Source organism: Saccopteryx bilineata, chromosome 5 (genome assembly GCF_036850765.1).
Source record: "Saccopteryx bilineata isolate mSacBil1 chromosome 5, mSacBil1_pri_phased_curated, whole genome shotgun sequence".
NCBI lineage: Eukaryota > Metazoa > Chordata > Mammalia > Chiroptera > Emballonuridae > Saccopteryx > Saccopteryx bilineata.
The window spans coordinates 108,890,946-108,905,155 of record NC_089494.1 but is presented as its reverse complement, the minus strand read 5'-3'; the positions used below and the strand labels follow the sequence as shown (position 1 = coordinate 108,905,155).

General features: G+C 40.5%; 1 protein-coding gene across 2 annotated transcripts in view; it reads right to left on the bottom strand.

The window, feature by feature from the left end:
- Window positions 1-13,666, bottom strand: part of ACTR3 (actin related protein 3) — a 59,127-nt gene extending 45,461 nt beyond the window's left edge. Inside the window, exon 1 of one of the 2 annotated variants that reach the window (XM_066279874.1) lies at window positions 13,337-13,666. In XM_066279874.1, coding sequence (XP_066135971.1) covers window positions 13,337-13,380 — 44 coding nt within the window. In that variant the 5' untranslated portion in view covers window positions 13,381-13,666. Of the gene's footprint in view, window positions 1-12,649; window positions 12,669-13,336 lie in introns of those variants that run through there. The other variant, XM_066279875.1, reaches the window with a different exon arrangement.
- Window positions 13,667-14,210: the final 544 nt, after the last annotated feature.

Sequence of the window (14,210 nt, the reverse complement as noted above, 5' to 3'; positions counted from 1 at the left end):
CTAAAGGCAGGCACCATTTTCCTTTCTTTCTTTCTTTGTTTTCTGAGAGAGAGAGAGAGAGAGAGAGAGAGAAGGGACAGAAATGAAAAGCATTAACACATAGCTGTGTCGCTTCAGTTGTTCATTGATTGCTTCTCATAGGTGCCTTGAGCAGGCAACTGAAGCCAAGCCAGTGACCTTGGTATGTTGATGATCTAGCACTCAAACCTGTGACCCTGCGCTCAAGCTGTTGAGCCTGCGCCCAAACCAGATAAGCCCACACTCAAGCCAGCAACCTCGAGGTTTCAAACCTGGGATCTCAGTATCTTAGGTAACGCTCTATCCACTGCATCACCACCAGACAGGCGCACACACCATTTCCTATTCATCTTTATATTCCCCTTGGCAAAAGTATTGCAAAAGCATTCATTGTGTACTTGATGCTTACTAGATATTTACTGAAGATCAATTTTTCCAACTATGAACAAACAGATGCATAAGCTATTTTCTCCCTGTCGTATGTGTGTGTAACACATTATCTTCTGAAAAGAATGAGTACAGCTCAAAGTCTTTATAATTCTGGTTCACTATTAAAAAAAAAAAACTTAAATAGCCTCTCGTATCACTGTATTACCAACTGGATCCTACTTTCCAAAATTACTAGACTGCTCTACCTCTGTTCTAATGAATATTCCATATTATTCATGCTATCAATTATTCTTTTGAAAAACTGCTCTTTCACATCTTTAGATTGAACACAAATTCTAAAGGTTTTACACTTTTGGAAAAGAATGTTAATTCAAACTAAGTAATAACAGATCAAGTAATTATTAAAATGAAATAAGGAAATTAAGGCAACAAAAAGACAAATAGTCAACATATTTCCCCATTCCCATCATTTTCCCTACAGTGTGGACACTCATTTTTTTCTGCCAGACTCCAATCCCACTCCTATGAGGTACCCACCTATTATTAAGACTTGGCAGGAGGCAAATCCCAAAACCCATTTTAGAAGGAACTAACAATGACCCATCCCACTGCTGTCAGCTACATCACATGATCTACGTCTAGCCAATCTGGTCAGAACTTTGAATCTTGACAAGATGAAGAGAAGGTTCAGAATTCATATGGCTAGTATCTAATTGCAGCATCCTGCAGACCTTCTAGAGCAGTGGTAGTCAACCTGGTCCCTACCGCCCACTAGTGGGCGCTCCAGCTTTCATGGTGGGCGATAGCGGAGCAACCAAAGTATAAAAAAAAAAAAAAGATTTAACTATAGTAAATTGTTTTATAAAGATTTATTCTGCCAAACTTAGAGGAAATCTGACATAAAGTACTTGGTAAGTAATTATTATTGTATGCTTTAACTTGCTGTAACTCTGCTTTATAAATTTTATAAAGTAAAGTTACTTCCCTACTTTATAAATCACCATTACTGTGGAACTGGTGGGCAGTTAGAAAATTTTTACTACTAACAGATACAAAAGTGGGCGGTAGGTATAAAAAGGTTGACTACCCCTGTTCTAGAGAGCATGGCTCTGGTGGCAGACTATTGTTACCTGGCCTTCCCTTTTCTCTGCTTTTCTAAAACTGGGTTCCCATCAATTTTATGATCTACATCATAACTGTTCAAACAACTTTTTTTTGCTTATATTAGCAAGTCATTTTGTTGTTTGCATCCAAGATTTCTCACTGATATAGTAACAAGTTACTTTTCTTCTCAGTCTTCCTATCAAGTTTAAATCCTGTTCACTTAAAAAAAAAAAAAAAAAATCAAGCCTCTGTTTTGTTTCGTTTTTTAAATAATTTTCTGGACAACAAGGCAATCTGAAACAAACAAAGCAAGTTCTTTTGAAAAAAAATTTAATCTTTTAAATGAATAACAAATTAACCAAAAAAAGGCAAAGAAAAAAGCCCCAAAATATCTCTCTCCTTTGGTCTGTTACCTTTTACTTTTTTTGGTTTTTATACAGCAAAATTTTAAAATAAATACTTCCAAACAGAAAACATGTATGTTTTCACTAATACTAAAACTGTGTGCTCTTTATATAAAATGCATCTAAATCCATCATATACACCAGAGATAATCTCTATAGTTCTATTTTAGAAAAATGTTCTACTTTCTGGCAACCCATGTGTTTTCCTTAATCTATATATTCATTATTTTTAAAGTCAAAAACTAAATATTAAGTCTCCTACATCTAATAAAAAAATTTATCAGTTCTATTATTACTAAGTTACTCTTAAATTGAACTATTTCATTTCTGTATTTTATGAGAGGAATGCCTTCTTTAATGCATCAATTATTCATTTTCAAATTGTGGCTGCAGAAATATGTATACCTTCATTTGAAAGTTATATGTAATTAAATATTTTCTTAATTTAACTCTCCTAAATTAATCTGCAATCATCAGTTTTACCATGTTACATACAACCTGTCCTTGCAATATTCACATGGCTAATAAGTCTGTATCATTTAACATGCAAGTGTTTTAGGTTAACCGAATCAATAAATTAGTCACTAAGACCTCCCCATATATTTCTTATTTGTACTACAAACTAGCAGTTCTAAAAAACATGTTTAGTATTTTTATATGTTTAAATTTGAACACTATTCAAAAACTGGGTTAACAATTTAGCTACCTTTGTTGAATGCATCCCAACTGGGGGCAGTATAGCAATGGATTATGGAATTACAATGCCTCAGGGGTCAAATTTGAGATTTACTACTCAATTATATCCACTATTTATTTTAGCAAGTTATTTAAGCTCTTTATACCTCAGTTTCCTCATCTTTAAAATGTAATTATATATCCTGGCTGGTTGGCTCAGTGGTAGAGCATCGGCCTGGCGTGCAGGAGTCCCGGGTTCGATTCCCGGCCAGGGCACACAGGAGAAGCACCCATCTGCTTCTCCAGCCCTCCCCTTCTCCTTCCTCTCTGTCTCTCTCTTCCCCTCCCACAGCCAAGGCTCCATTGGAGCAAAGTTGGCCCCGGCGCTGGGGATGGCTCCATGGCCTCTGCTTCAGGTGCTGGAATGGCTCTGGTTGCAACAGAGCAACGCTCCGGATGGGCAGAGCATCGCCCCCTGGTGGGCATGCTGGGTGGATCCCAGTCGGGCGCATGCAGGGGTCTGTCTGCCTCCCCGTTTCCAACTTCAGAAAAATATACACAAAAAACGAACAAAAACTTAAAATGTAATTATATAATAGTATTTACTTCATAGGTTTCTAAAAAAGGTTATAAACAATTATCTCAAAAACAAAACTACTAAAAGTGTCTCATTTTGTATACATACCAAGTAAATAACTGATATCCAAACACTTAACATATTTAAAATTTATATGTCTATAAAACGAATAAAAAGCATATAGTATTTCTTTAAAAAGAGCATTCATATTATGAAAATTGTTTCTTTTTTCTTTTTTATTAAATGAGAGGCAGGGAGGTGGAGAGACATATCCCACATGTACCCCTACTGGTGATGCTCTGCCCATCTGGAACCACTGCTCCATTACTGGGCTATTTTAGTACCTGAGGCAAGGCCATGGAGCCATCCTCAGCGTCTGGGGCCAACTTGCTCCAACCACTCAAGCCATGGCTGCCAGAGAGGTAGAGCAGAGCAGGACAGTGGGAAGAGGAGAGGGAGGGGAGAGGGTGGAGGGGAGAAAGGAGAGGAGAGAAAGGGAGAGGGGAAGTGGAAGAGAGGGGGAGAGGGAAGGGGGAGAGGAAGGGTAAAGAAGCAGATGGCCGTTTCTCCTGTGTGCCCTGACAGAATGAAACTCAGGACTTCCACATGCCGGGCCAATGCTCTACTGCTGAGCCAAGCTGCCAGGGTGAAAACTGTTTCTAAACTTGACTGAAAATGTTATGTTGGGGAACATAAAAGTATAATTTTTTATTTTTCATACATGTTTTATTACAACAAAAAACTCTAAAGACTTTTGATGCATGTGCTGCACCAAGGCCTCAACCTAAACTACCTTAACATTGTGTTATATATACTATTAACTACTAACAAGAAATTTCAACTACTATACCCAATGAATGTGAACTCCACAGAAAATTTAAATGTACTATTAATTAATAACAAAGAATATTCCTAAAAGACTTTTCTCAAATCTGGACCTCCATTTCATTTGTAAACAGTGGTTTAAATTATTTCTCAAAATTCTATTTCAGCTCCATAATTTAATATGTCATTAGGCACTTCCTGTAATTTATAAAAAGAGTAAAAAATACACATTAAATACTATTTTTGGAGCCTCGAAGTAACTGAATTTTAAAAGTGCTTATATAGCAGAACAGTGCACTTTATTCAATCAGACTAAACACTTGTATTTTATCATAAATCAATACTATATAATTTATATTTTTAAAGAATTCCAAAAAACAACCCTACACTGTATTTTCCCCTTTTTAAGACATTATATTCCCTCAAGCACACTAATTACAGTAACTGTCTTAAAAACACCCTTCACAAAGGACAGAAAGCCTTAAAGGAGAAATGTTTAAAGATGGAATAGTCAGCATCAGAAAAGATGGGGGGGAAATTTTTTTGGAGGTATATGTTACCAATAAGGAGGAATAAAAGGAAAAAGAATATATCTGACCTCACAAATTCAAAGGTATTTCTATAAGAATGGCTTGCACTTAAATCAACAGTTCGGAATGGTTTTGAAGAAATTTTTGAAAGAAAACTGTTAAAATTCCACAAAATGGTCCTTTGGAATAAATTAGGATGTTATATTTTATCTTTTTGTCCTCTTATTACTCAACTATGTAGGTACCTTTTAAATAGTTTATACTATAAAGGCCCACATAAAGATATAAAATAAATAGCACAAAAATAGTAATCACTATCCTATTCTGAAGAACCAAACTTAAAACATTAATCCACTAAAATTACCTTATCTTGCACTGTTACTAAATAATACATGTATTTATAAGTGTGTGGTAAGCTATAAAGCTGGTTAATGTAGTGTTATTACTTAACTGCTGCTCTTGCCTCTTTATGCCAGTGGCTATTACAGATCAGCAGTGTCATAAAAAGAGGCTACAGGTTCCAATAGAATTATAGGTGAGCGTTCAAATGCCTTTTTATAGAGGAATTTTGTCTCAGAAAACATATTGCTTGAAGCTATATTTTAACCATTCCACACTTCAGTTTCCACATGCTGGAGAAGGGGAAGCATGCTAGACAAAGAGGAACACTGTAGAGGAGAATTTAGCCCTATTCTGAGCAAACTCTCCTGCTAAGGAGAAATAAATGGGCTGAGATAAGAGACTGGCTATCAGTGAAGCTGCTCTCTCACTCCTTCAGGCCTCATGTGCTCACTCATGCTTCTCACTGTGATATTCAAGACAGATCCCATATCCAAGATACATTTAAAGAAGAAACATTAATATTCAATCTTTTGTTTTCTCTTTAAATTGTCATTTTATTAACCTTAATGTATAAATTATAACGATCACTGCCAAATCTCCTCCCCTTTCATTCCTGAAATTCTGTATTTCTAAGTTTCTCTAGAACATTTCCAATTATGGATCATTATTCCAAATTTAATAACCAATTCCAATTTTACTCAGCTTTTTAAATCCAAGTCCCTTATTGTCCCAATCAAACTCATAATCTTGAAATCTTCACTGCTAACCTATTTATGATCCACCTGAGTCAACTAGTTACACACCTCCTAGTTACATACCTCCACTGTGCAAAGCACTGCAGGAGATAAGAAAATAAGAATGACACTGTGTTCCTTTCCTTAAAATCTTCAATTCAATAAAAGAGAACATAAATGAAATAATTAAAATGTATGTGAGCTCTTACTATGCACCAATCACTGTGCTGAACCATTTTCATTATCTCAAAAAAAAAATTAGACATTATGAACTCCACATAACACAAGGTTAAAAATAAGACCTGGAGAATTTGAAGTGTACAGCTTCAGGTCATATGAAATGGTAGAGTTTGAAATGAAAACAACTACACTACAAAGCCCTTACTGATCCTAAATAAACAATCCAAAACAATATAATTGCCAGAAGAAAGGTACAAATTAAAAGGGAAAAAAAGCAACTTTTCCCAAATTTCTCTCTTCTGCTCCCTTCCCACTGCCAACATTGTTATTTCAGCCCTTCTCTGCAAAACTAGTGCTCAAAAATCATCTATGGGCCCTGGCCGGTTGGCTCAGCGGTAGAGCTTCGGCATGGCGTGCGGAGGACCCGGGTTCGATTCCCGGCCAGGGCACACGGGGGAAGCGCCCATTTGCTTCTCCACCCCTCCGCCGCGCTTTCCTCTCTGTCTCTCTCTTCCCCTCCCGCAGCCAAGGCTCCATTGGAGCGGGGATGGCCCGGGCGCTGGGGATGGCTCTGTGGCCTCTGCCTCAGGCGCTGGAGTGGCTCTGGTCGCGGCATGGCGAAGCCCAGGATGGGCAGAGCATCGTCCCCTGGTGGGCAGAGCGTCGCCCCATGGTGGGTGTGCCGGGTGGATCCCGGTCGGGCGCATGCGGGAGGGAGTCTGTCTGACTGTCTCTCCCTGTTTCCAGCTTCAGAAAAATGCAAAAAAAAAAAAAAAAAAAAATCATCTATGAAGCCTATTTAAATGAATATTCCTAGGCTCAATCCTTGAGATCCTGAGTCATTGGGTATGGGTGTTTCTGAAGCAGGTTTTTGTTTTTTTTTTTTTTGGTTTGGTTTTTTTTAGACAGAAAAAAGGGGAGAGAGAGAGAGAGAAGCTTCGATTTGTTGTTTCTCTTATCCACGCTGTCATTGGTTGATTTTTTTTTTTACTGGTGGATTTTAGAGAGAAATGGAGACACAGAGAGAAACAGAGACAGACACAGAGATTGGGGCAGGAGGAGAAGCATTGGTTTGTTGTTCCAATTAGTTGTGCATTCATTGGTCACTTCCATACATGCTCTGACCGGGGATCGAACCCCCAACCTTGGCATATCAGGAAACTGAGCTACTCTGCCAGGACCTGAAGTAGTTTTTTAAACCAGACCTCTATAATGCTCTTGTTCATTCGTACTAGTTCATTCATCCAAAAAAAATCTGAGTTCCTACTCCACAGCATGTCCCATAACTGCAGCCCAAATACCTCTTTTACATCTGATCCTACTGCATTCTATCCTGAACATATTCTGAAATCTCTTTTAACATTTCACTCCTCTCCTAGATTTGTATTCTTTTTTTTTTTTTTTTTTTGTATTTTTCTGAAGCTGGAAACAGATAGAGACAGTCAGACAGACTCCCGCATGCGCCCAACCGGGATCCACCTGGCACGCCCACCAGGGGTGGAAGCTCTGCCCACCAGGGGGCGATGCTCTGCCCCTCTGGGGCGTCGCTCTGCCGCGACCAGAGCCACTCTAGCGCCTGGGGCAGAGGCCAAGGAGCCATCCCCAGCGCCCGGGCCATCTTTGCTCCAATGGAGCCTTGGCTGCGGGAGGGGAAGAGAGAGACAGAGAGGAAGAAGGGGGGGGAGGTGGAGAAGCAAATGGGCGCTTCTCCTATGTGCCCTGGCCGGGAATTGAACCCGGGTCCCCCGCACGCCAGGCCGACGCTCTACCGCTGAGCCAACCGGCCAGGGTCTAGATTTTTATTCTTTATCATGTAAAATTCTTTTAAATCAAAGCTTTGCTTACATATAACAAACACTGGGTACACAGTAAGTGCTCAATAAATGATAGTACTTTTTCACATTACATAATCTAGTCTACACTATGTTATTAAGTAGTCCTCAATTCATAAAGGTGAGGGGGTGTACAACACAAGCTAAGAGGGGTAACCCTTCTGCTATATATGCTTTTCCTTCTAATACACCCTTTCAAATCCTTAAAAGGAAAGCTCATATCCTACCTTCACTGAACATTCCTTGATTCTTCATGACCACAATAATATTTCTTTCCTTACAACCTACAGAATAACTATTAGTGTCAGAAAAGTACCTTAACATTTGATTAATGCAGCCTTCCACCATCCTCTATTTTAAATGATTTTTAGCTCTTGTCTCATTAAGCTTCTTGAAAGCAGACTGAAATATGCATTATTTCCAAGAGTGCCTGGACTGCTGCTAAATTACAGTAAGCCCAACTCTGCAAGCACTCCTTAAATTACTAACATTGCTTTTTCTGTCTTTATAACATCATATATGAATTCTCCCAAAAAATACCTAAATGATTCAAAATTGTCAAAGGCTTATCCTCTATGTAAGGAGATTTATACAGGGTGAGACAAAAGTAGGTTTACAGGCCCTGGCCGGTTGGCTCAGCGGTAGAGCGTCGGCCTGACGTGCGGGGGGACCGGGGTTCGATTCCTGGCCAGGGCACATAGGAGAAGCGCCCATTTGCTTCTCCACCCCCCCCTCTCCTTCCTCTCTGTCTCTCTCTTCCCCTCCCGCAGCCAAGGCTCCATTGGAGCAAAGATGGCCCAGGCGCTGGGGATGGCTCCTTGGCCTCTGCCCCAGGCGCTAGAGTGGCTCTGGTCGCGGCAGAGCGACGCCCCGGAGGGGCAGAGCATCGCCCCCTGGTGGGCAGAGCGTCACCCCTGGTGGGCGTGCCAGGTGGATCCCGGTTGGGCACATGCGGGAGTCTGTCTGACTGTCTCTCCCCGTTTCCAGCTTCAGAAAAATACAAAAAATAAAAAAAAAGTAGGTTTACAATTGTTCATATGGGAAATACAATAATAAATAATACAAGAATAAACTGTTTTGCATACTCACAACTGTAAACCTTCTTTTATCTCACCCCATAGTGGTCCTAGCACAGTTATTTGGTACATTACCTTGGGCAAGTCGTTTAACTTCCCTCAACCTAAATTTTCATGTCTATAAAATAAGGACAATACACTTCTCAGGTTAATGTGAAAAACAGATAAGACAATAAGAAGCCCAAAATCTGGCACACAATTTTTTTTAGACAGAGAGACAGACAGACAGACAGGGACAGATAGGGAGGGAGATAAGATACATCAACTCATAGTTGTGGCACCGTAGTAGTTCACTGACTCTTTCTCTTATCTGCCTTGACTAGGGGACCACAGCCAAGCCAGTGACCCTTTGCTCAAGCAGCTACCTTGGGCTTCAAGCCAGCAACCATAGGGTCATGTCTATGATCTCATGGCTCAAGCAATCAACTCCGTGCTCAAGCTGGATGAGCCCAACCGAATTCAAGCTGGCGACCTCAGGGTTCCAATCATGGGTCCTCAGTGTCCCAGGCCTGTTCACTGCACCACCACCAGGTCAGGCCTGATACAAAATTTTTGATGTTAGCTGTCATTAGTTGATAAAAAAAAAATCTAGTCTGTTTCTCTCTCTCTCTCTCTTTCATAACAGTAAATTTTTCTAGAGAATAAATTTAAGCAAAGTTACCAAGAAATAAATCTAGGAGTCCATATATCTAGGGGAAAAAATCTAAGTCAGAAAGATTTGGAGAGCAAGGTTTTTCTAGTTAATGAAATCAAATGCATAATGCTAATATTTTTTAAGAATATTTTAAATAAAAATAAAGAGTTGACCTTACTAACAAAAATAAAGCAAAGTGCATAGTTCTGAAAAAAGCCAGTCTCCACGGTGTAACAGAAAACACAGGGCTTATGAAATTCTGAAGTCCATATAGCAATTCCCACCACCTGCTAACTATGTGACATTAAAAAAGTAATTTAAATTTTCTAACCCAGTTTTCTTACTTGTAAAATGAGGTAAAAAAAAGGCTGTCACAAGATTAAAGGTAAACAAAAAATGCCTGGCCAGCAAATCCTCTACTGGTACATCTGTCCCTTCTATGTTTGAAAATAGAATTTCTGAACTGTATTTCACAATATGGCTGTAAAGTTCATTCTATACAATATATACCCAAACCAAAATCAATGTTTCAACAGAAAATAGTCAGAAATGAAAAGAAAGGAGAAAGAGATTTTATTTAAATCTAAATAAGACTCTAACTCCTAAACAGGAACATGTCTGTAAAACTTACTCCAAACAGCATGCAAAGTAATATGCAAAACATGACCTATGAAGGAATAAAAATTTTAATCAAACTTTTTGACATAACAAGATATTGTGAATGTTTCTTCCCTAGGAGATGGCTGGGAAATAAATAGCATTATAAAATATCATGTTCAAAATATTTCATGTAAGAAACGTGAACTCACTTATGTTTTCTTCCGTGCGCTCAGCCCTTCCTGTCTGCTCTGAAGATCATTCTTATCCACACTCACCGCTAGAATGTGGCCACAGGAAGAATCAAATAAGCTCCTCATCCACTAATTCCAACAAAATATTTATGCTTACATTTTAAGATGGCTAAAAAGTCAATTAGAGAAATTTCTTAATTCATTCTAGATTTGATTATATCCAAAAGTTTTACAATAAGGCTATATTAACCTCTGCTATCGTAATCAATGAAAATAACCTACCAATGCATATATTTCAGAGGAAAAAAGTCATTAAGGGGAAAAAGAAATTTTACAATACGACATAATAAAAATATGTAAGAAGCTTGAATTGAAGAAATTTGAGTGAAAACATGCAAAAATAAAAGAATTTTTAACTTTTCAAGTGTTACAATGTGTTTAAAAGGGCTTTTAAAAAAGTAATAAACGTTTCCTCACTAGTAGGTTTGAGTTCTGTAATTTAGTTCTTAAACAACCAACTCTATCAACAAGAATCTTTGTGGCCAAATTTTATTGTACAACACTATTGCAATACAGACCCAAAAAATTGTGTAGATAGGGTATCAATATAAAATAACTATTTCTTTCTAAATTCTTTTCAAAAGAAGTTATTTTCTTCTATCACCTATGCTTAGGTGATTCTTCACTTTACAAGATGAAGGATCTTTCAATTCTGGGATTAAGCTTCACGTTCCTAACTCTTACAGTTTGTCTTACCTAAGATCACCAAGTTTCAGAGATGGCCCCTTTTTCCAGTCACCTTTTGCCTAATTTATATAATAAAATGGAATGAGCAACCTGATTAAAGTCTTTACTTTTCACTTACATTAAATGGGTAACTACAATTAGAGACCTAAGACATGAATGCATTCTCTGAGGCACAAAGGAACATAGAAAATACATGGGTGGGCAACCTGCATCTGGAGACCACAATACTCTGGAAAACACAACTTCCTACTAAGGCCTGCCCCTTACTGAGATATTTATCCCAAATCCAATCTCAAGGACGTAATCCACTATCTGCTAATAAAGATGAACCTGTAACATTCCAGAAGTTGCATTAATAGACATGAAAGATCAAAAAGTATTTGAAGACTAAAATAAAGAGATCTCTAAAGATGGAATTTCAGATTGATAAAGGGTAAAAGAGTGATAGGCAGTGGGGAATCCTAATCAGTTTCCATTCAAATCAGGAGTAGCCAGTTAACACTTCTTGTGAGGAAAATATAATCAAGTAAAATGTAATGATGTAGTAATAACTGAAATATTAAAACAAAAATATCCTAAATATAGATTGAACCCCTCTCTCCACACCTCCTGGTAGCTTAGCAGGTGTTTTAAATTTAAGGCTGCCCTATCAGGAAGGTTACGTAAGGACAGTTAACCTCAATGAAATACCTAGTATACTAACTCAAAAATACGATAACCAAAACTGTATTTCACAATGGGGAAAATGAAGTGAGAAAAAATAACATCCTATTTAAGACGTTATTATTGGGGCCACAATTATCTACACTCACTTTATTGACAACGCAATAATTTCTAAAGCATAAAATATTAGTTATGTAGCAGTATTTTCACTTTAACAAACGACACTTGAAAATTCCTTCTCATGTCAAATCTAATTTTAAAACTAACCCTAAACATAAAACTATCTACCAATTAGACTAAGAAGGAAGGGGAGAAAATACTGGTTCAGGGAAGTGAGACTGGATTAAGAAAAAAGTAACTTTAATAAGCTGTCTATCAAAAAAAAAAAAAATACCATAAAAGTTCCAAGGCTAAACTAGGCTAATTTTTCCCAAGGGAAAATATTAATAGATCAGTTGTTTCCCTATGTATGGCTGAGATTTTTACGAACTGTCACACTAGCCTGAAGTTAAGAGAAATTTTACAGAGAGCAAACAGGAGCATCCTTGAACAGTTTGCCCAACTATAAACGGGGGAAGGGATGAAGGCTGGCAATCAACCTCACCCAACCCCCCAAATTGGAATGTTTGGGGAATTAACAGATGTAATAGTAAATCAGCACAGAAACACCCACAAAAAGAAAACATTTCCAATAGTGTAACATAAAGCAGTCATGCAACATTAAAATCTAGACAGTATTTTCTATGTAATTCCCAAGTGTGGTATAACTCTCTAAAACACCTAATAGTAATAATAGTAATAATAATAATAGACCACCTTAACGCCATTCTATATTTTAATAAACTACACTACAGATTATGATTTTAAAAAAACTCTTTGGAAAGCAAGCACATCTCCTCATAACTCCATACCTTCCTTCTCTCTTTAAGATACCGTCACAGAATAAACGTCTACAACTTAAAATTATTTTTCTGTGGGATTCCCTTCCTACCTTCCCGTAGAACACAAACATGTATTTTTTAAGTTCACATAAACTGACACCTAGCACCAGTAACTCGTTCTATTTGAAATCGGCTTAATTCTGCAAGTTCTAATAAGATGTGTTCAGGCTGGAAACGAAAAACTACCTTATAAGGGTATAAAAGACCGAAAGCAGGAAGCCGCTTTGACAAAACTAAGGAAGTTGCAGCGCGCTTGCTCACTGGGGGACTTTTTTGAGGCAAGAGAAGTAACACATGACATCTTTCTCGAATTAAAATGTGACTTGGTTCGCCGGTTAAAACGCAGCGTAAGATAGACAAGCCCCGGAGCAGAGGAAGAGGCGGTGGGCGGCCAAATGAAAGCCCGATTTAGGTTCCCATTTTGCGACTCGAGTCTTCCCGTTCCGCCACCCACACCCAGGCAGTGTTGTCACAGCAATCTTGCAAAACCTGCAAGGAGCGCTTCTCCCTTCTCGCTCCTCCGCCAAGCCGGTCCTCGCGCTCGGTCCCCTCGGTCCCCAAACCAAGAGGAGCCGGGTGCCCGGGCTCGGCGCGCACCCCGGAGGCGACCGGCGCGGTGGGGGAAGGGCCGGGAGCAGCGCGGGGACACGCGCTCCGGGGGGCTCCTCGGGCCCGCACCCCCGCCCCGCCCCGGGCCCGGAGGGGGAAACCCGGGGACAAGGGGAGGCACTGCCTCTCCGGGCCCCACCCCTCGCAGCCCGGCGGGACTCCGGCGGACCCCGCAGTCGGCCGCACCATTCATCGCCCGACCTCCTCCGGGCCCCGCCATTTTCCTACCTCAGTTTCCCCACCCCCGCCCCCCAGCCCCCTCACCCCGTGCCACAGTCCACCACACAGGCCGGCAGCCGTCCCGCCATCTTCCTCCTCGCCTGCTGCTGCCGCTGCCGCCGTCTGCTCCGTACTGCTCGTGGCCAGGGATTGGCGGCGGGAGAGAGGAGCTATCTGACCATCCACAGCCAGGCAGCCCTCTCCGTCCGTGGGGGAGCCGGGAAGCCGAAGCAGTAGCGAGAAAGCGGCAAGCTCGGTCAGCGGCTACCACTTCCGCAACCCGGGCGGGCAGGCTGTCCCCGCCCTGCCCCACCGCGGCCTCCTCCCCCTCCTTCTCCCCTCCTCCTCACTCCTGCCCCCACCCTACAACTTCTTCCCCTCACGCCGCCTTTCCCGGGAAAGCCAAGATGGCCGCCGGTGCCGACGCCCTGGCCAGGCCAGGCCCAGGCAGCGAGCGCTCCCGCTTCCGGCTCCGGGCGGGCGGGGCGAGGGCGCATGTGCAGTGAGGTGCAGTCGCCGGCGGCCGCTCCCGTCCCTACGTTAGTGAAGTCTGCTGCGGGTTTTCCCAGAGGGTAGGGGCGGAGAAGTCAGTCCCAGCCTCCAATTCTTGGGGCTTTTAGTTTCAATTATATCTATGCCTGGTGGAGGGACGAGTGAAACCGTGTGCGCAGCTACGACTATCTTCTCCCGTGCCTAGGGGAAGACGGCCTAATTGAAAACGTTGTAAGCGGCACACCACCATTCTTATAACTTTTTTTTTTTGTAATTCAAAAAGATATATGCAACCTCATGTTTATTGCAGCATTATTTTTTTTTATAAATAAATTTTTATTTTAATGGGGTGACACCAATAAATCAGGGTACATATATTCAAAGAAAACATGTTCAGGTTATCTCGTCATTCAATTATGTTGCATAC